Below are 21,432 nucleotides of genomic sequence, written 5' to 3'. Positions count from 1 at the left end.
TTAATGTTTATGACTTTTAATTAACAGTTCAATTTTTTTCAAGCCTGTTGAACAGCAGCATGGCTGCCTGACCACTAGAGCAGGATGGCTGTGATATCTTTAAAATCCTTCATATTTTCTTGCCATAGGTTTTAGGGGAGCTAAGCTTGAATACATCTGCATGTATGTGTTCTTTAAGCAGAATTGGGGGGGGAATTATCAATACAATTAAAATTGCTTTCTTTTCTCTTCTTTCTCTTTTTCTTGCGTTTGATTCGATCTATCACACATCTAAAACTAAAGTCATGCTGCCATGTGGTTCTGTCAAGCTGTGGGTAAATGGAGCTCTGAAGAGAATGGCAAATGCAGAAGTTCTGGAACTCAGAGATCTCTAAGGAATGTTACCAGGTTGCTAAGCTGTGTAATGTATCTTAACAACCAGGGAGCCACGTAGGCTCCTTGGAGCAAGAGTGGGAGAATCTGGAAGGAGACAGCTATATTCTTCTGGAAGCATTAGACATTAGACTGTCTCTGCCAATTAAAATCTCCCTGCTCAAGTGCAAACATTTAAGGAAATTAAGGACAAGTCAGTATAGACCTATTTTGAGGCTTGAAGGGTATCAACAGCCTTGAGTTCCTGTCGACCAGACTGCCTTCTTTTAAAACTGTCCTCAGGTACAACTTTAAATACACCATTTAAAGATAATCTTCAAAACTTTTAGGTGTGATTCAGTTAATGACTCAAGTTCATCTTCTTCTCAAAACGATGTAAAAGCCAAATAAGTCTGTTTTGAGGAAGTAAAGTATTATCTTTTAGAGTAGCCACCTATTTTGAGGAGATCATACAAATAAATATGCTAAGTTTATGAGATAAAGACATTTATTTTGTGGGAAACATTTAAGTTCATTTAGTAAATACTTATTGAGCATATACTATGTGATAGGTACTGGGAATACAGAGGTGGAAAGTTGGACTAGAGAGAAGCAGAAAATAAACAAGGAAATGTAAAAAAATATGTCAGGGAATGACACACTATGAAGACAGCTTAAGGAGGGTCAGGGTAGAGAGTGACTGAGGCTGGGATAGTGGTGGGAACTACTTTAGAGAAGAGTAAGGAAGCCTTGTGGAGAAAGTCTCGTTACAGTGACAGCTGAAGTGAGGGAAGAGGCCATGGGAAGATCTCAGGGTCCTGCACTCTAGGCTAGTGGGCCTGAAAATGCAAAATGGTTCAGCCTTCATCACCTAAATAATAATCTTTGCATCCCTAGGGATTCATAGTAACTTTAGCTGTTCATTGAGCAGATATAATATTCTTCTTTTGTAAGCATAAATTTTACATATGTGCTATTTTGGACCTAAAATATTAATATTTAATGCAGATGTGTGGCATTTTTCTAAGTAACAATGGCCAGAGTTAGGACCAGAAGGATTACTAATACTTTGAAAACCACCTATTTTGAGGATTTTGTAATTTAAAGGAAATTCAATCATTTAGAGACCCAGTGCATAAAATTCGTGCACTCAGGGATGGCGGGTGTGGGGGAGGATGTTCCTCAGCCTGGCCCTGGCCTGTGCCCTCTCACAGTTCGGGAACCCTCAGGGGATGTCTGCCTGCTGGCTTAGGGGATAAGGCCTAAGCCGGTAATCAGACATCCTTCTCGCAGTCCAGGGCTCTTGTAGTCCAGGTCCCCTCGCTCCTTACCGCCCACCTGTAGTGGAGGCAGGAGAGGCTCCCACCACCACTGCTGCACTCACCAGCCGTGAGCCCAGCTTCTTGCTGAGCGGCGCTCCCCCTGTGGGAGTGCACTGATCACCAGTGGGCAGCTCCTCTGTTGAGCGTCTGCCCCCTGGTGGTTAGTGTTCGTCATAGTGACTAGTCCAGTGATGGCGAACCTATGACACGTGTGTCAGACGTGACACACGAACTCATTTTTTTGGTTGATTTTTCTTTGTTCAATGGCATAAATATATAAAATAAATATCAAAAATATAAGTCTTTGTTTTACTATGGTTGCAAATATCAAAAAATTTCTACATGTGACACGGCACCAGAGTTAAGTTAGGGTTTTTCAAAATGCTGACACGCTGAGCTCAAAAGGTTCACCATCACTGGACTAGTCGTTCCACCGTTTGGTCGATTTGCATATTAGGGTTTTATTATATAGCATCTAAATTCAAGAGATTACAGGGAAGGAAATATTGTCCCAGAAGTACTTGCACAGTTCTCTGAAAGGTGAATAGTAATTTTAATTAGCTCTCTCCACAGAGTTACCTCTAGATAGGTTTTTCTTTTCCTCTTCAGAGTGTTAGCATCACAATTAAAATAGAATTATAAATGGAATGCAGCTACTTTTACTCAGCAAATCTTTTGGGTGTGTCTTTGAAGTCAGGAGGTCTCAGCCTAGTTTTTGCAATACACAGGTAGTGAGCTGAGACTCTGGATCTTTACTGATAATAACCAAAATATTTATGCTCACAAATTATTTAGTTTTTAAAAGGAATTATTAATACCAAGAAGGGTGATTTTCTAACAGTATCTCTGGCTTTGGTTGCAATGCCACGTGCTTACCTGATTGGGAACATTGGCATTAAAACCTGTTTAGAAAGCTCTTCTGAGCAACAGTTACTGACACACCATAGTTGTGGTGATTGAACATTTGTTTTTAGTACTTTGCTTCCCCACAATTTGGGGATGCATTCTTTAAACGCTGAACACATGATGGGAATCTGCCTTTTATGTGAACATCATCTGTTATGCTTATCATGGTAGGGAAAATAAGCTGAGCACTGTTGCTCAATATTATATAGCAAATACCTATTAAGCTAAAATACTGGAAACAAGTGTGTGTTTTTTGTTTTCCTTGTGTGTTTTCTCAAAATACACCTATTATTTATCCCTAAACTGTATTTGAGCCATCATAAGTGATCCATAGCCCATTTGTATAAATAACTCTAACTGAGTTAGTCTACAGAATCCATCCATGACATACATTGACCAGTTTTGCATTGATGGGTTTCTCTAATATTGATTTAGAAAAAATTTTAGTCACTTCATTACAAAGTAAATAAGATTTATGATTCACCAATAAAGATAATGTTTATCAATTAATAAATAATTTATTTCCTGGTATCCACTCCTATTAATTCTTTATTTTGTATTAATTCTTTATTTTAATAATATATCCTTTTCATATTTCTCTTGTCTTTGGGGAAGAAATATCTACCTTTTTGTATGAGAATAAATAATTCATCAATTTCTTCTGTGTTTATAAGTCTTAAAAATTACAGCCTAAAATTAATGCTTGTCATAAAGAGAAATCTTAATAGAGAAATATTATTCCAAAGCAATTCATGGACTTTGTAAAGATATCCATGAAAATCACTGGACAATATTATCAGTGAATTAAAGTGTTGAAATCAGTACAGGCAACAGGTGAAAGAGAAAGATGTAGTCATTATTAATAGTAGGCAAAATAGTCTTGCTTTTCTTCAGGCTATGAAGGTAGATTTAAAAAAAATCAAAGATTATTTGTAGAGTAGTTTTTAAACTTATAGAAACATTGAACAGATAGTACAGTGAGTTCCACATACAGGGTATCCCCCCAAAAGTGTATACACACTTTGAATAATTATAAAGGCATAATAGATTAAATCTAAAAAGAAAGAAACATCAATTGAGCTATTAGCTGTTAAAGTGTGTTTACATTTTGGGGAGACACCCTGTATATATTCCCCCTGCCAAGTTTCACCGATTATTAACATTTGCGTTAGTGTGGTAAAGCTGCTACAACTGCTGAACCAATATTGTACATTATTATTAACTAAAGTCCATTGTTTACATTAGAGTTCACTTTACTTTGTTCTATGAATTTCAACAAATACATAATGTCCTGTGTCCACTATTACAGTATAGAACAGTATAGTATAGATTAGTTTCACGGCCCTAAAAATCCCTGTGCTCCACCAATTCATTACTCCCCCATTTCCCTTTGGGACTCCTGGTATCCACTGATCTTTTTACTCACTGCATTGTTTTGTTTTTTCCAGAATGTCACGTAGTTGAAATCATACAATATGTAGTCTTTTCAGATTGGCTTCTTTCATTTAGCAATAAGCATTTAAGTTTCCTCCATGTCTTTTCATGGCTTGATAACTCATTTCTTTCTAGCACTGAAGAGTATTCCATCGTATGGATGTACCACAGTTTATCCATTCACTGTCGAAGGACACCTTCCATTTTGGCAATTATGAATAAACATTCATGTGTAGGTTTCTGTGTGGACATAAGCTTTCAACTCTTTGGGTAGACACCAAAGAACATAATTGCTGGGTCACATGGTAAAACTGTTTATCTCTGTAAGAAACTACCAATATGTCTTCCAAAGCGACTGTGCTATTTTGCATCCTCCTAAGAAGAATAAGAGTTCCTCTTACCCTTTGAGACAGCATGGACAGACCTGGAGAGTATCATGCTAAGCGAAATAAGCCAGTCAGAGGAAGACAAGTATCACATGATCTCACTCATATGTAGAATCTAATGAACAAAATAAACTGATGAACAAAATAGATCCAAAGACATAGAAGCATGGAACAGACTGACGAATCTCAGAGGGAAGGTGAGGGTGGGGAGATAGGTGGGGAACTTATATGCATAGCCCATGGACACAGACAATAGTGTGGTGAAGGCCTGGAAGGGACGGATGCAGGGTGGAGGAGGTCAACGGGGCAATACTTTCAACAATAAAGATAAATTAAAATAAAATAAAAAAAAAGAATAAGAGTTCATGATGCTCCACATTCTTGTCAGCATTTGTTGCTGTAAGTGTTTTGGACTTTAGCTGTTCTCATACATATATAGTGGTATCTATTGTTGTTTGAATTTTTTATTCCCTAATGACAATGATGTTGAGTATCTTTTCATATGCATGCTTATTTGCCATCTGATGATCTTCTTTGACGAGGTGTTTGTTTAGATTTTTTGCCCAGTTTTTAATTGGGCTATTTGTTTTCTTACTGTTGAATTTTAAGTGCTCTTTGTATATTTTGGTTACAAGTCCTTTATCTCAGTCTGTGTTTTGCAAATATTTTCTCCCTTAATTTTCATTCTTTCAACAGTGTCTTGCACAGAGAAAAACATAATTTTGCTTTTCCTCAACTTTGAGGGTAGTTTTATTTTATAATCATTATATTACTTTCTAGAACAAATCAAAGTATAGCTTTGTCCTGAGTTATTTACTTACTTCAACTGTAAATACTTTGAGGTTTAAATAAGACATTCAATAGTACATAATGCATATGTTAAGTTTTATAGAACTTTAAATGATATATGAGGATAAAATATTTATACTTTACCTTTATTACTTTAACATTATTTTGAAACTTTTAATAGAAACAATAAAAGCTATAACATCAGATTATTAAATTTTCTATAAGCACTGTAATACCTTTTGAAATATAAGAGCAAGATGAATTTCAGACTACTCTGCAATTTTCTAGGAGGAAGAATAATTCTTTGCACTGTTTGCTTTTTTACCTTTTATATCAGAATTTAAAGTACTTCACTATCTTTCAAATTAACTAAGAGAGTTGATGTGGGAAAAACACATCGTAAAATAGCTAAATATTCCAGCAGACATGTAATGACTTACGGGTTTCAAATGAGCAAGCCAAAACCTAGGACATAAAGCAAGCCACCCATGATTACTTTGCTCATTAATGGCAAAGCTGGGACCATAAATCCCACTTTTAAATTATAGCTCAACATCCTTTTCACTCTCCAAACTGCCTACTGTGCCATTTTTCCCCAATACAAAAAAAAAAAAAAATTAATTTACCGACCTGATTGTACAAAAGTCTCACATAGAAAGAAGAACGAGTAAGTCTAAGGTTTAATTTTCACAAAGAGGCTAGAACTACCTCCTAATTACTCATAAGTAACAATAAGAAAATGTATTTATTGTTATGTAATACTTTATGCATTTAAAATATTGAAATATATTTTATTCAGCCAGAATAATTTTATAATTTATGAAAATCGGATGTTTTGTGGCAACAGGGCTAGTAATTACTATACCATACACTCTGAATATATATCTTGAAAAGCTTGAATACAGATTGCTCTAGCCTAGAAAGATAGTCACTGAACTAAAAATACCTGCCCCAACAAATTCTTGAAATCACTTTCTAGAATGGAAATATTTTGACACCGCAAATTATTCTGACCAGAAAAACTCCCTGCCTCGGTTAAAAATAAAATGTATATTTCCTAATAGTGCTGTGATAAATAAGATTTTTATGTAAGATAGAAAACATACAATGAACACACAAAAAACTCCTTCTTAAATTTCAAGACCAGTATACCATCTTTAAGAAAAGTTAAATAATTCTTTCTTAGGTTCCTAATCCAGAAATTTTCTTTCCCAAATGACTGTGAATTCCCCAAGAGCCATAACATTATCTTTTATCCCTTAGGACTATGGCACTGTATGTGTCTAATAAATGGTTGCTGAGTGATTGAGGGAATATCATTAAATAGTACTGAATACTGCAAAGAACAACATGCCAAAGGTTCTGCAGTTTATAAATGTCATATCATTCTTTTGCTATTGGACTTTTTTTCTTCTTCAGATTTTACCATCTTCTCAGAAGATGACACACATTTAAGATGCAGATTTTATTAAAGTACAATAGGAAAGGTCCTTATTTAAAGTTAATTTAATGTAAAGCACTTTCATGGGTATTGTATTTTAAAACTATTATTTTAATTTACTATATTAAAATTGATAATAACCATGTTATCTATTTTTATGTTGGAAAGTCAACCAAGTGACCTTAAATGCAATTCAATATAGAATATACTCTAAGTTTCTCTCAAATGTTTTGATTTTTCCAGGAGAAAATTTTTCTGTTCCACCCATGCCTAGATTGATTTCAAAGTTTACAAAAAATGTGGTCCGAAAGCAGAATAGCTTCACATTGCTTTGAAACGAGAAATAATTTAGTGCAAACAAAGAAGGTGGAGAAATAATTGCTGTGTAAGAAAATGTCAAGAACCCCTTGACGGAACAATTGTCATTCTGTGATTTCAGGGTATGAGCACCTTTGGAAGTGGAAGCCAGGCTAAGGTAGAGCCCAAGGCATTTTGTGGCAACAGTGGAGAGGGAGAAACCAACACTCCGTGAACATGAGCCTCAAATCCCCAGCATCTACTCCTCAATTTGAGAGCAAAGGCAGCCACAGTGTGTCTAGAAATGGAAGTTGTTATCTAGTCAGGCACACCCCCCATCCCAGAAGGGTCTGCCACATCAAAGGTAAGGTGACTCAGGTCCTAGAATGTATCTCTTCTCTACACAGGCTACTTGGGGATTCAGGTGGGTAAACCCAGAGGTGCTGTTCAAAGCTTCGAACCCCTGCTGAGGCACAAGCACTGACTGTGGCGACCAGATGCCAGGACTGGAGCTAAAGCAGAGGCTGGCGGCACCCCCTGTGCCAGGTCTTCATGCTTGGATTACCCCATTATTAGGAAAGGGGCCACTTAGGGAGTTCAGGGAAGCAATGGCCAAATGGTATAAGATTATTTCAATATTTTAACAACTTGCACAGCCATGCTAGCATCTGCATGCTAAATACCAGCCCTGAAGAAGCACATATTTTACCCACCCCCCTTCTCTCTTCGTCCCTGCCTCCCTTCTTCCTTTCTTCTTTCCTTCCTTTCTTCCTCCCTCCCTCCATTCCTTCATCTTTTTCTCCTCCCATCTTTCCCTCTCTTTCTTTCACATTTTAAGATTTAGTTTCTGTAACACCATGTATTTATTAATTAATTAATTTATTTATTTAAATTCTTTATTGATTAAAGTATTACATACATCTCCTTTCCCCCCCATTGACCTCTCCTCGGCCACTCCCACGCCCCAGCACATGCCCTCACCCAGCTAGTGTCTGTGTCCATTGGTTATACTTATATGCATGCATACAAGTCCTTTGGTGGATCTCTTAACCCTCCTCCCCCAACTCCTTCCCTCCCCTGCCTTCCCTCTGAGGTTTGACAGTCTGTTCAATGCTTTTCTGTCTCTGGATCTATTTTTGTTCATCAGTTTATGTTGTTCATTATATTCCACAAACGAATGAGATCATGTGATATTTCTCTTTCTCAGACTGGCTGATTTCACTTAGCATAATGCTCTCCAGGTCCATCCATGCTGTTGCAAACGATAAGAGTTCCTTCTTTTTTACAGCAGCATAGTATTCCACTGTATAGATGTAACACTGGTTATTTTGTTATTTTTTCTTTATTGATTAAGGTATTACATATGTGTCCTTATCCCTCTATTCCCCCCACCCCCTCCACTCATGCCCTCACCCCTCTGGTGTCTGTGTCCATTGGTTAGGCTTATATGCATGCATACAAGTCCTTTGGTTGATCTCTCCCCCTTACCCCCACCCTCCCCTACCTTCCCTCTGAGGTTTGACGGTCTGATCGATGCTTCTCTGTCTCTGGATTTGTTTTTGTTCATCAGTTTATGTTGTTCATTATATTCCACAAATGAGTAAGATCATATGATATTTATCTTTCTCTGACTGGCTTATTTCGCTTAGCATAATGCTCTCCAGTTCCATCCATGCTGTTGCAAATGGCAAGAATTCCTTACATTTTACCGCAGCGTAGTATTCCATTATGTACCACAGTTTTTTAATCCACTCATCTGCTAATGGGCACTTAGGCTGTTTCCAAATCTTAGCTATGGTGCATTGTGCTGCTATGAACATAGGGGTGCATATGTCCTTTCTGATTGGTGTTTCTGATTTCTTGTGATATATTCCTAGAAGTGGGATCACTGGGTCAAATGGAAGTTCCAGTTTTAATTTCTTGAGGCTTGGTGCATTCCCACCAGCAGTGCACGAGGGTTCCTTTTCCTCCACTTCCTCGCCAGCACTTGTCGTTTGTTGATGATAGCCATTCCGACAGGTGGGAGATGGTACCTCATTGTCGTTTTGATTTGCATCTCTCGGATGATTAGTGACTTTGAGCATGTTTTCATATGTCTCTTGGCTTTCTGTACGTCCTCTTTCAAAAAGTGTCTATTTAGGTCCTTTGCCCATTTTTTATTGGATTATTTATCTTCCTTTTGTTAAGTTGTATGAGTTCCCTATAAATCTTGGCGATTAAATCCTTATCGAAGATAACATTGGCAAATATGTTCTCCCATGCAGTGGGTTTTCTTGTTGTTTTGTTGATGGTTTCTTTTGCTGTGCATTTATTTTTTCTCCTACCTCTATGGTTTCTTCTACCCAGCTTTTATTTTTGCTGATTCTGCAGTAAGTGTTGGAGTTCCTCCACAGTGCAGTCGTTGACCATTTTCTCTCTCTAATTTACTGAGAGCCTTGTCAAATTTACCCATTCACAAGTTTCAAATACCCTCTGTAGGGCAAATACTTTCAAATGTGTATCCTAGACTCAGACTCCTCTTCTAAACTTTAGACCTTTATATATATATATATATATATATATATATATATATATATATATATATATATTTATATATTTTTAAAATCTTTATTGTTCAGATTATTACATTTGTTCCTCTTTTTTTCCCCCCATAACTCCCCTCCTCCCAGTTCCCGCCCCACCCTCCGCCCTCACTCCCCACCCAGTGTCCTCATCCATAGGTGCACGATTTTTGTCCAGTCTCTTCCTGCAACACCCACACCCCTTTCCCCCCCAAGAATAGTCAGTCCATTCCCTTTCTATGTCCCTGATTCTATTATAATCACCAGTTCATTCTGTACATCAGATTATTTATTCACTTGATTCTTAGATTCACTTGTTGATAGATGCATATTTGTTGTTCATAATTTGTATCTTTACCTTTTTCTTCTTCTTCCTCTTCTTAAAGGATACCTTTCAGCATTTCATATAATACTGGTTTGGTGGTGATGAACTCCTTTAGCTTTTCCTTATCTGTGAAGCTCTTTATCTGACCTTTAATTCTGAATGATAGCTTTGCTGGATAAAGTAATCTTGGTTGTAGGTTCTTGGTATTCATCACTTTGAATATTTCTTGCCACTCCCTTCTGGCCTGCAAAGTTTCTGTTGAGAAATCAGCTGACAGTCGTATGGGTATTCCCTTGTAGGTAACTGAGTTTCTTTCTCTTGCTGCTTTTAAGATTCTCTCTTTGTCTTTTGCTCTTGGCATTTTAATTATGATGTGTCTTGGTGTGGTCCTCTTTGGATTCCTTTTGTTTGGGGTTCTCTGCGCTTCCTGGACCTGTAAGTCTATTTCTTTCACCAGGTGGGGGAAGTTTTCTGTCATTATTTCTTCAAATAGGTTTTCAATATCTTGCTGTCTCTCATCTTCTGGCACCCCTATAATTCTGATGTTTGTACGCTTGAAGCTGTCCCAGAGGCTCCTTACACTATCTTCGTATTTTCGGATTCCTTTTTCATTTTGCTTTTCTGGTTGGGTGTTTTTTGCTTCTTCACATTTCAAATCTTTGACTTGATTCTTGCGCTCCTCTGGTCTGCTGTTGGGTGTCTGTATAATATTCTTTATTTCAGTCAGTATATGCTTAATTTCTAGTTGGTTCTTTATCACAACATCGAGGGTCTCATTAGATTTCTTGTAGATATCATTAAGCTTATCGGCAGTTTCTAGAAAATTATTGAAAGACCTTAAAAGTGCGGTTTTGAGCTTTCTATCCTCCATTTCTGTCATGTTTTTTTGTCTCCGTATTTTTTTATGCTTTCTTGGTGCACCCCCTTGTGGTCTTTGTGCGCAGTCTTGTTGTAGTTAAACCTTGATTGTTGTCGGTAATACTGGGGGTGATTTAACCTCCAGGCTAACTGGCTATGAGAATCAGCTGTGTCTGCAGTGGAAGAACTTCTGTGCTGGATCTCTAGGGTGGTGCTAATCTAGTGTTTGCCTAAGGCTATCCGGCAAATGCCTCTGTGCAGGGCTTGGGAGGGGCGGGTCCCCGGGGATCTACAGGGTGGGCGGAGCGAGCAGTTATGGCTGCTCTCAGTCCCGTCCCCAGGGGCTCTGCCTCTCAGAGTCCCAGCATCCGCTGCAAACCTCGGAGAGAAAGCTGCCTTCGAGTTCCGACTGAAGCCAGACAGTCCCGCTTCTCCCGTTTGAGTCTGGGTCCCTAGAGACTCGCCCGGATCTGGAGCTCAGAGTCTGAGACTCCCTCCCAATTGAAAACAACAACCGCGCCCTCAGCCGCCAGCCCACTCCACATGCACTCCGCACCTTAGTATTTCACTTCAGCACTGCGCCTCCTCTGAGTCTCGGTATGCTATTCTCTTTCCTCCTAGTTGTAGAACTTCCACTCAGCCAGCCTTCCTGTGGTTCTGGATGATGTCCATTCCGTCTTTTAGTTGTATTTTTGAAGTGGTTGTTCGAGGCAGCAAACTCCAGCGTTAACCTATGCCGCCATCTTGGTTTCTAGATCTAGACCTTTATATTTAACTGTCCACTTGACCTACATGTGAGACACTGGATGCTTCATGGGCACCTCAAATTTTGCTCTTTGAAATTGAACTGACTGCTCTTCTCTTTCATTTCAATTCCAGTTATGATTTCTAGAATTAGCAGATATAGCCTCAAAAGATTTCCAAAGAAAATTTTTTATTCAGTTGAACATATATTTCTGTGAACATATATGATTATGAGCAAGGCTTTGTGGTAGACATTGTAGGGGATTTGAAGACATAAATGTCAGTCCCTTGCCAGCAGTTTTATATTGCGGTATAGACATGATAATTCAAGGAAGAATGTAAAAAAGGGGGAGGGGGATATATCCAGTACTTTAAAGCATTTAAAACCAGAAAAAAATTATATTCAGTTAAATACTTAGTAGTATTTGCCTTCATAGAAGAAGGAAGTTGCGATTTAAATGCAATGTTTTTCTCATGTGGGTTGCTAAAGATCTTGTCCTCAGTTTTTGCCAAGACAATAGATTCCTAGGACGTTTATGACTTCTTTATTTTAACATGTGTTTGCTTTCCCTTGGCCTTCACTTTCCTAATCTCCTTTAGGAATTCTGTGCTTCTCATCTGGGCTTTCCTCTTGCTCTACCCTCAAGTTCTGTCTTAATTTTCTCTGTGCTGCTCTCTGCCCTGGCCCATCCCCCTCATACCTTCTTACTTGGATGAGGGAGCTGGTCTTTTAACTGATCTCCCAACCTCAGATGAGGCTTGCTGCACTTCTACTTGTACTATACAGCTGCACAAATGATTTTTTAATGAAATCACTTGCTCTAGGATACACAACTACTGGATGGCTGAGGTAGCTCTAAATTATGTTTAAAATATGTCAGTGGCTCTACAAAATATTTGGGTGTTATTAAAACTCCCTCCTTTCCTTCAACAAGAATTTAGCACCTCCATGTGGCAGCCACTCCTTGAGAAACTGAAATGGTGGTGAGCAAAACAAACACACCTCCTATTTTCAAGGAGCTCACAGTTTAGTGGAAGATATTTGATACTAATCAAATAAAAATATAGGTTGTCCTCCCAAAATGTATACACACACTCTGAATAATTATAAAGGCAATTCGTTTTCAAAATTGAGCGATCAGCTGTTAAAGTATGTATACATTTTTTGGGACACCCTGTATTTAGTTACAAGCTTCAACAGTTACTGTAGTACATGCTATAGTGCACCAACCACCTACCTAGGTCATGGCTTCAGGACCAAGGCACCCAGCTACCCACCTGCCAGGTGTGTCAACAACTGATGGCTTATACTGAGCCCCTCTCTGGGAATTGCTCACAGCTCAAGGGAGCCCTCATGCACAATGGGAGTTTGACCAATGAGAGGTTGATGCGAGTTAGAAAGGCCTGACCCCCTTGCCTTGAGTTGAGGCACCTCCCCAGAGCCATCCACTGCTCCTTGTGGAACTGACTGAGGCCTCTATGGTATCTGTATTGCAGTTCAACTTTTGCCCAATCCTGCTTCACTGGCCTCCTTATACATGTTGTTCCCAAGAACACTCCCCAATAAATTTTCTTCACACAACTCTCCATCCCAGCTTCTATTTCCAGGAAACGTGATCCAAGACAATGCCTCTAAAAGAAAATAGGGTGGTACAGAAACTTGACTCTCTCAAGGGGCAGCTGATCTTTCTTGAGCCCAAGATTCCACTACCTAATTCTCCTGTATATTCAAGGAAGTAAATGAAACTCCCACCAAAATTGTTGCTAACCTCCTTCACTGCTGGATTGAATTTCATATTTCTGTGACTAGCTTTAAATCATTTAATATTGTCCCATTTGACTCTGACACCACTTTAATGACAGTCCATTTGACACTTTACACATTTTGATTCCTTCCTTCCCTCACAATCTACCTTACCCTACCTTACCCTGCCTCCTATTCCTAACTCCTTTCCTAACTCTTGGTTAGAAAGATGGAATCTAAGTTCTTTATAAAAATGAAAAAAAAATGTATGAATGAACAAGAAAAACAAAGTTGAAAAAAGGTAGGGATGGAGGGGGTAAAGGCACACACACACACACACACACATCTTTTATAATTAAAGGAGGTAGACAGAAAATAGGATATTTTACATTAATTGTCTCTTTGTTAATGTTATATGCTTCATTTGATAAACAATTTTTCACTATGCATCTGGATCAATCACTAAACCCAGGTGTTTAAACTAAAATGATAAGAAGTAATGCTACCTTCGAAAATTGTATTCTCACTTCTATTTGGAACAAGTTACTATAAGTAAAGTTCAAAGTATTAGCTTAAATCAAAGCTTTGCATTTGGCTATGTTATCTATTCATTATTAACAAATAATCGTAAAGCACCTACTTTGTGCCAGGCACCATTCTAGATAATGGAAATAGGGCAGAAAATGAAACAAAAATCCATGCTTCACATAGTTTCTATTCTGGGGCAGCTCAGCCTAATAATGTGCAAACAGATACGACAGGTGACAAATGCTATGGGAAAAATAAAAGAGCAAAGGGAGATAGAGTGTAATGGGCTGCATTGTCAGCAAAGACCTTTTCGATGTCATTTTAGCAGATAAGAATGGTGTGGACCTATTGTACCAGAGGGAAATTCAGAAGAATGGCAAATATGAAACCACTATCGAGACCCTTCCTGTGAAACAAAGCAACCATCTACCACCACCTCTTATAATTCACCGATTAACATAGAGCAATGCCCTGCATGTCCCCATTCCCTAAGCTGTCCAATTCGACATACATGACATAGTATTGTACTGAAAAGACAGCCTGTCTATAAATCAATAATTGAGCCAAAAGCAAATAGCTATTACAGCAGAGGGAATGAACCCAGAACTCTGACATGAGAAAGGAGGTTTTGTATCACATTCACCTTCCTTCCTTCCCTCACAATCTACCTTACCCTGCCTCCTATTCCTAACTCCAACAGCTTTTACCATCTGCCAGTACAAAAGAAGAGCCAGTGTATGTCTTTTAGGATGCCTTTCTACATTGAGGCATTCTAGATGCTTTCAAAAAATCTCAATCTGGTGTTCATGAAGAGGGCTAACATAATCTCTCCTAGTCATTATCAAAACTTGGGAAATGAGAGGTCTGTCTGGAATAGAGGGAGACCTACCCCACTTGACTCAGATCAAGATGAAAGATGTGGATCTGGTTCTCAGGCTAACAAGATGGCAGGCTATTTCAAGGAAGCATGTATTGCAAATATAATTTGCTACACTGATTTTCAAAGACTCACAGTGGTTCATACAACTTATGCACATTTAAGAACATCTAATTGGGTGGGATATTACTGATCACTCAAAAAAAACCTGCCCCAAATCTAATTGGTGGTTTGGTCTTCTTGTCCTTACTATTTAGGCTTGAATAACATTCCTATCTGTACTGTGAAGGATGATGAGAACTCATTATGGGATGTTGACCAGTTCAACCACTTAGAGACGACGGACAATATACCATTTGCCAAATGCAGTCACCCACCCAGCACTGCAGCCCTGGACAGCCCAGTCAGAGGAGTCTCACCAGCCCCAAAAAGTGCCAATGTACATCCCCCACGGCCTCATTCTGGTGAGTCCCACTCAACTGATGAAATCTTTCCTGAGGCCTCCTGCAAACTATCAGGGAATGATGGGGGTGAGTGGATGGAAATCTATATGATTGCTAATATAGCTGCAGTGATTTTTAAACAGCCATGAACTCTTCTCACTGTGAAATAGGTTATTCATTATAAAAGTGTTTTACCCCTCTAATTTCAATTCAGTAGTTCAAAAATGTTAATAAATATTATAATAATTATTCATTGTATCCAAGACATATTTGTGTGGTTCTAATCTCTAGTTCCTCCAAATTAGTTAAGAGATACCAAAAATGAATCTTTAGCCAGCATAGATGGGGAAACTACTTCAGACAAAAAGTGAGTTGGGGAAATGCAATAGGCAAGGAATTTCATGTTTACATCTTCCCCACTGAATGGCAAAGTCTGTGTTCTTGCCATTCTTGACATCTCCCCAGCTTCCAGCACAGTGCCTGGTCTTTCATAAACAATTCAATGAATTAATGTTTATTGAATTGAAATGAGGCAAGATTAATCAAAAGTATAGCATAATGTGGTTCAGTGGTTGAGCATCGACCCATGAACCAGGAGGTCACGGTTCAATTCCCAATCAGGCACATGCCCAGTTTGTGAACTCTATACCCAGTAGGGAGCATGGGGGTGGCAGCCATTCAATGATTCTCTCCCACCATGCTATATCTCTCCCCCTCCCTTCCTCTCTGAAATAAACCAAAATACATTTTAAAAAGTACAGCATAATGATTATAGTTAATAATACTGTATTGCATATTTGAAAGTTAAAAGCTCTTTAAATTTCTCATCACAAGAAAAAAATGTAACTATGTGAAGTGATGGATATTAACTAAATGTATTGTGATAATCATTTTGCTATGAGATCATTATGTTGTACACCTTAAACTAATAAAAGAAAGGCACATATGGCAAAATCTAAAGATCAAGATAAAATAGAAGGAATTCTGGATAGTAGAAATTATATCCTGTTCTCTTTCTCCTGCCCTGTATTACTAAAATTTGGGGGCACATGAAAATTATTTTGGTATAATATGGTAAAATATACACCTTTCAAAAGATAATAAGAGGGATCACTAACAGGGTATTTACTATATGATTCCATTCTAAGGTCTGCATGCTTATTATTTCATCTTTTATTTAGGAGTTTCTCTTCCCACCTTCCCACCTTCCCACCAGCAATGAAGAATCAAAGCCTACTTATTCCACCTTCCTATAGTGTCCCTTCTTATGCTGTAAGTGTAGGAATTTAAAAATTATATTGTAGGAGTCCTATGATGGGAATTAGGTATTGCCATCTGGCAAAATTTATATCACAGATGTCCGGCTGAGGTCATCTTTTTGGTTTATGTCTGCTATCAAGTATGACTGGAGACAAAGATATTTTTGTTTTTTGATTCTGAATTTATAGGCGTCAAAAAGGCAAAATCAGCCAATAAGATAGCTTTTGGATTGTAGCAGTGATCCAGTGCCTAATCTTTAGCCTCATGGATGTGGTGATAGCCACTGAAGTGGCCATGACCTCCTGACTTCCCTCCCTTCTACCTGTGATAAGGCTGTGCTTCCTTGGTAAGCTAGGTCCACGATGTTGTTTTTGAAATGATTTATGAAGGGTTGAGACCAGAGTTCACTGATCCAGCCCTTCCAATGATATTAGAAACAACCAATTCCCTGTATTATTTTTGCTTAGAATAACTAGAGTGGTTTCTGTTTCCCACAAGAGTTCTCTTAATAGATTCACACCCATGACTTTGTTTTCCATACTCTAAGTAATGAATTCAGTTACTAGTGGGTATATACACAATTTTTTTTCACCTTTAAAAGAATTGCTGTATTTACTATGGGTTTAGTAAACAAGATAGCATCACATAAACAGGATATATCTTTAATTAATGCAAGGGAAAATTAAGCAAATGTTTAAGTAGCGTTAGGGTAATTTAGGGGGATTTAGTTAGGTGACTATATGGAATGGGTAGGGTTGAGAGACTGATGAAACAAGAAATCAAATAAAGAATCTAATTTTAACTCAGCGTACATCTTCGCTTTCTGTCTACAGAGCAAACAGCACACATACAATCTCTGTAATTAGAGAAAGTGACAGTTACATGAACAGGAACCAGAGAAAAAATTATTTTACACTGAAATATGTACTTTCAAAAACAGTTTACCCAGGTCAAGAAAGCTCTTGCAATGTTTCTTTATATCCTCTTCCTGGCTATAGAATTCATTTTATAATATAGATATGCTTTTATTATGTTATTGTAGTATAATTCTACCTGTGAATTTTTTTTAATATTTATAAACAGATCCAGGGGTTGATCTTAACTGAACTTTAGAGATACTTCCATCTATTTCAGCAACTGACATATATGGTATGTGATAGGACAGTTTTTTTTCAGATTGATCTAAGTATATTTTCCCTCAATATCATTTCAGAGCCCTGTAGGAAAATCAAGGAGTGCTTCAAAACTTCCAGTGAGAATCCCTTAGTAATTAAAAAGGTAAAGAAACAACTATTTACAACTACCTATTTAGTTTTACTTTTATCATTCCCTCTCCTCTTTCTTCTTCATGTACTTTTCTGAAAAGATACCATGTTTCACAATATTTTTTACAGCTTTATTTAAGCATAATTAACATGATGTAAAATGCACACAGAGGGTGAGGCAGAAGTAGGTTTACAGTTTTTTTATGGAAAACAATACAATAAATAATATTATTAATAAATAATCATACAAGAATAAACTGTGTACTCACAGTTGTAAACCTACTTTTGCCTCATCTTATACTTAAAGTACACAATTTGATGATTTTTGATAAATATATAAACACACCATGGAAGCCTCCATAACAATCAAAGTTTTCTCATGACCCCGGTCCTCCCATGGGCAAACACTAAAGATTTAGCATGCAATTTTTAGGATTTTATATAAATGAAATTATATTGAGGTTTCTTTTTTTAATCTGGTTTCTTTAATTCAACATAATTATTTTAAGATTCATCCAAGTTGTCATCCTATATAATAAAAGCCTAATATGCTAAGTGTCCAGTGGTCCGGTCGGCCGTTCAACCAATCAAAGCATAATATGCTGTTTTTAATCTTTATTGTTGAGATTATTACAGATGTCCCTCTTCCCCACCCCATAGCTCCCCTTCACCCAGTTCCCACCTCACCCCAGGCCCTTGCCACCCTGTTGTCTGTGTCCATTGGTACTGCATACATGCATATAAGATTTTTGTCTAATCTCTTCCCCCTATATCTCCTTCCCTCTGAGAATTGTCAGTTTGTTCCATTTCCATGCCCCTGATTCTATTCCATTCACCAGTTTATTCTGTTCATCAGATTTATTATTCATTTGATTTTTAGATTCACTTGTTGATAGATATGTATTTGTTGTCACTTTATTGTTCATAATTTTCTATCTTTACCTTCTTATTTTTCTTCTTCCTCTTCATCTTTCTTCTTCCTCTTTCTCCTCCTCCTCCTCCTCCTCCTCCTCCTCCTCTTTCTTCTTCTTCTTCTTTTCAGCATTTCATATAATACTGGTTTGGTGGTGATGAACTCCTTTAGCTTTTTTTGTCTGTGAAGCTCTTTATCTGACCTTCAATTTTAAATGATAGCTTTGCTGGATAGAGTAATCTTGGTTGTAGGTTCTTGGTATTCATCACTTTGAATATTTCTTGCCACTCCCTCTGGCCTTCATAGTTTTTGTTGAGAAATCAGCTGACAATCATATGGGTATTCCCTTGTAGGTAACTGACTGTTTTTTTCTTGCTGCTTTTAAGATTCTCTCTTTGTCTTTTGCTCTTGGCATTTTAATTATGATGTGTCTTGGTGTGGTCCTCTTTGGATTCCTTTTGTTTGGGGTTCTCTGTGCTTCCTGGATCTGTAAGTCTATTTCTTTCACCAGGTGGGGGAAGTTTTCTGTCATTATTTCTTCAAATAGGTTTTCAATATCTTGCTCTCTTTCTTCTTCTGGCACCCCCATAATTCAGATGTTGGTAAGCTTGAAGTTGTCCCAGAGGCTTCTTACACTATCTTCATATTTTTGGATTCTTTTTTCTTTTTGCTCTTCTGGTGGGGTGGTTTTTGCTTTCTTGTATTTCAAATCATTGACTTGATTCTTGGGATCCTCTAGTCTGCTGTTGAATCCCTGTATATTATTCTTTATTTCAGTCAGTGTATGCTTAACTTCTGACTGGCCCTTTTCCTTTTTTTTTGTGGGGGGGGGGGGGTGGGGTGGGGGGAGACATTCTCACTAAGATCCTTGAAAGTCTCACTAAGTTCCTCAGAGGTTTCTAGATGATTCTTGAGTAACTTTATAACTGTGGTTTTGAACTCTACATCCAGTAGTTTGTGTTCTTCCATTTCTTTCATTTGTGGCATATTTCTTTGTCTCCATATTTTGGCTGCTTCCCTGTGTTTGGTTCCATGTATTGGGTAGAGCTGCTATGTCTCATTGAGTTGATAGAATGGCCTTTTGTAGTAGGTGTCCTATAGGGCCCAGCGGCTCAGCCTCCCCATTCACTTGAGGTGGACACTCTTGGTGCACCCCTTTGTGGGCTGTGTGCACAGTCTTGTAGTTGAGCCTTGATTGCTTAGAGAAATTGACCTCCAGGCCAATTGGCTGTGGGGACCAGCTGCGACTACAGCGGGAGAGCTGCTGTGCAGGAGACACCCTTATGGGGCAGGACTTGCTTCAGTGGGGCTTTGGTGCTCCCTGAGTCTGCCCTATGAGTGTGTCACTATGGATGTGAAGAATTGTAATCTGGTATGGTCTCACACTGATCATTGGGTACACTGGCTCTTGGATCTCCAAGGAGGTGCAAAGTCAGCCACTGCCTGTGGCCACCCAGCAGGAGCTACAGAGAGATCTGCACATTCCTCCTCTTTGTATTGGGTTTGGAAGTGTCCATGCAAGGCCCAGCTGTGAAGCAAGGCAGGCTGGTGCTGGTGCCAGCGTTGGGCCTTTAATTGATAGTTTTGGGGCTCCCTGACCCAGCTGCAGCTTGTTTGACAGGTTTTAGGCTGAGAAAAGACAGGCCATTCATATGCAAAAGCCACTGTGCACAGCTTGGTGGGGTTGTAAATTGGATGGGGTGGGATTTCAGGAAATCTCCAGGGCAGAGCAAACAGAAATGGCTGCACTGGATAGATCTCAGCATGGGAACAATGACTGCTGCAAGCACCTCCGTCTGAAAGAAAGCCACCCCCGCATTCTTGCCCTCATGACAGATAGTCCAGTTTTTCCCCATATGTGTCTGGGTCCCCCAGACCCTCACCCAGCACTGGGTAACAGAGCAAGCGGGAGCTTGTAAATTCAGTTCGCAGTGCCAGGGACTTCTTTCCCCAGATCTGGGACCCTGGGCTGGGGGTCTGGAGTGGGGCTGGGACTCCTTGCTCATCCAGGTGACCTCCAAAGAGGTGATCTCCCTCCCGATTAAAAAAGCAGCACACTAGTGTGCCAGACTAGTCCATTCTGCACCTCCGCACCTCCTACCAGTCTCAATGTTCTTTGCCTCTCTAGTTGTAGTTCTTCCACTCAGCCAGCTTTCCTGTGGTTCTGGATGATAGTTGTTCTGTATTTTAGTTGTAATTTATTTATTTATTTTTAATTTCTTTGTTGGTTAAGGTATTACAAATGTGTGCTCATCCCCCATTAACCCCAAACCCCCCGCCCCCCACTCATGTTCTCATCCCCCTGTTGTCCATGTCCATTGGTTTGGCTTATATGCATGCATACAAGTCCTTTGGTTGATCTCTTCCCCTTACCCCCACCCTCCCCTACTTTCCCTCTGGGGATTGATAGTCTGAGCGCTGTTTCTCTGTCTTTGGATCTGTCCCTGTTCATCAGTCTATGTAGTTCTCTATATTCCACAAATGAGTGAGATCATGTGGTATTTATCTTTCTCAGACTGGCTAATTTCACTTAGCATAATGCTCTCCAGTTCCATCCAGGCTGTTGCAAATGGTAAGAGTTCCTTCTTTTTTACTGCAGCGTAGTATTCCATTGTGTAGATGTTCCACTGGTTTTTAATCCACTCATCTGCTGATGGGCACTTAGGCTGTTTCCAAATCTTAGCTATGGTGAATTGTGCTGCTATGAACATAGGGGTGCATATATCCTTTCTGATTGGTGTTTCCGGTTTCTTGGGATATATTCCTAGAAGTGGGATCACTGGATCAAATGGGAATTCTATTTTTAGTTTTTTGAGGAAACTCCATACTGTTTTCCACAGTGGCTGCACCAGTCTGCATTCCCACCAGCAGTGCAGAAGGGTTCCTTTTTCTCCACATCCTCTCCAACACTTGTTGTTTGTTGATTTGTTGATGATAGCCATTCTGACAGGTGTGAGATGATACCGCATTGTTGTTTTGATTTGCATC

At 38.8% G+C, this 21,432-nt stretch overlaps 1 protein-coding gene across 1 annotated transcript in view; it reads left to right on the top strand.

Annotated features, from left to right (window-relative positions):
- The window catches only part of CUNH4orf17 (chromosome unknown C4orf17 homolog), a 60,854-nt gene that overhangs the window by 25,055 nt on the left and 14,367 nt on the right, over window positions 1-21,432 (top strand). Inside the window, exons 3-5 of the mRNA XM_070392324.1 lie at window positions 7,069-7,290; window positions 14,821-15,027; window positions 17,480-17,544. Of these exons, the coding sequence (XP_070248425.1) occupies window positions 7,164-7,290; window positions 14,821-15,027; window positions 17,480-17,544 (399 nt within the window). The 5' untranslated portion in view covers window positions 7,069-7,163. The remainder of the gene's footprint in view (window positions 1-7,068; window positions 7,291-14,820; window positions 15,028-17,479; window positions 17,545-21,432) is intronic.

This window comes from Myotis yumanensis, unplaced genomic scaffold (assembly GCF_028538775.1).
Source record: "Myotis yumanensis isolate MYYU_CA2020_CCGP unplaced genomic scaffold, mMyoYum1.0.hap1 SCAF_1, whole genome shotgun sequence".
Lineage (NCBI taxonomy): Eukaryota > Metazoa > Chordata > Mammalia > Chiroptera > Vespertilionidae > Myotis > Myotis yumanensis.
The sequence above is the reverse complement of the archived record's forward strand: the minus strand, read 5'-3'. Positions and strand labels throughout refer to the sequence as shown.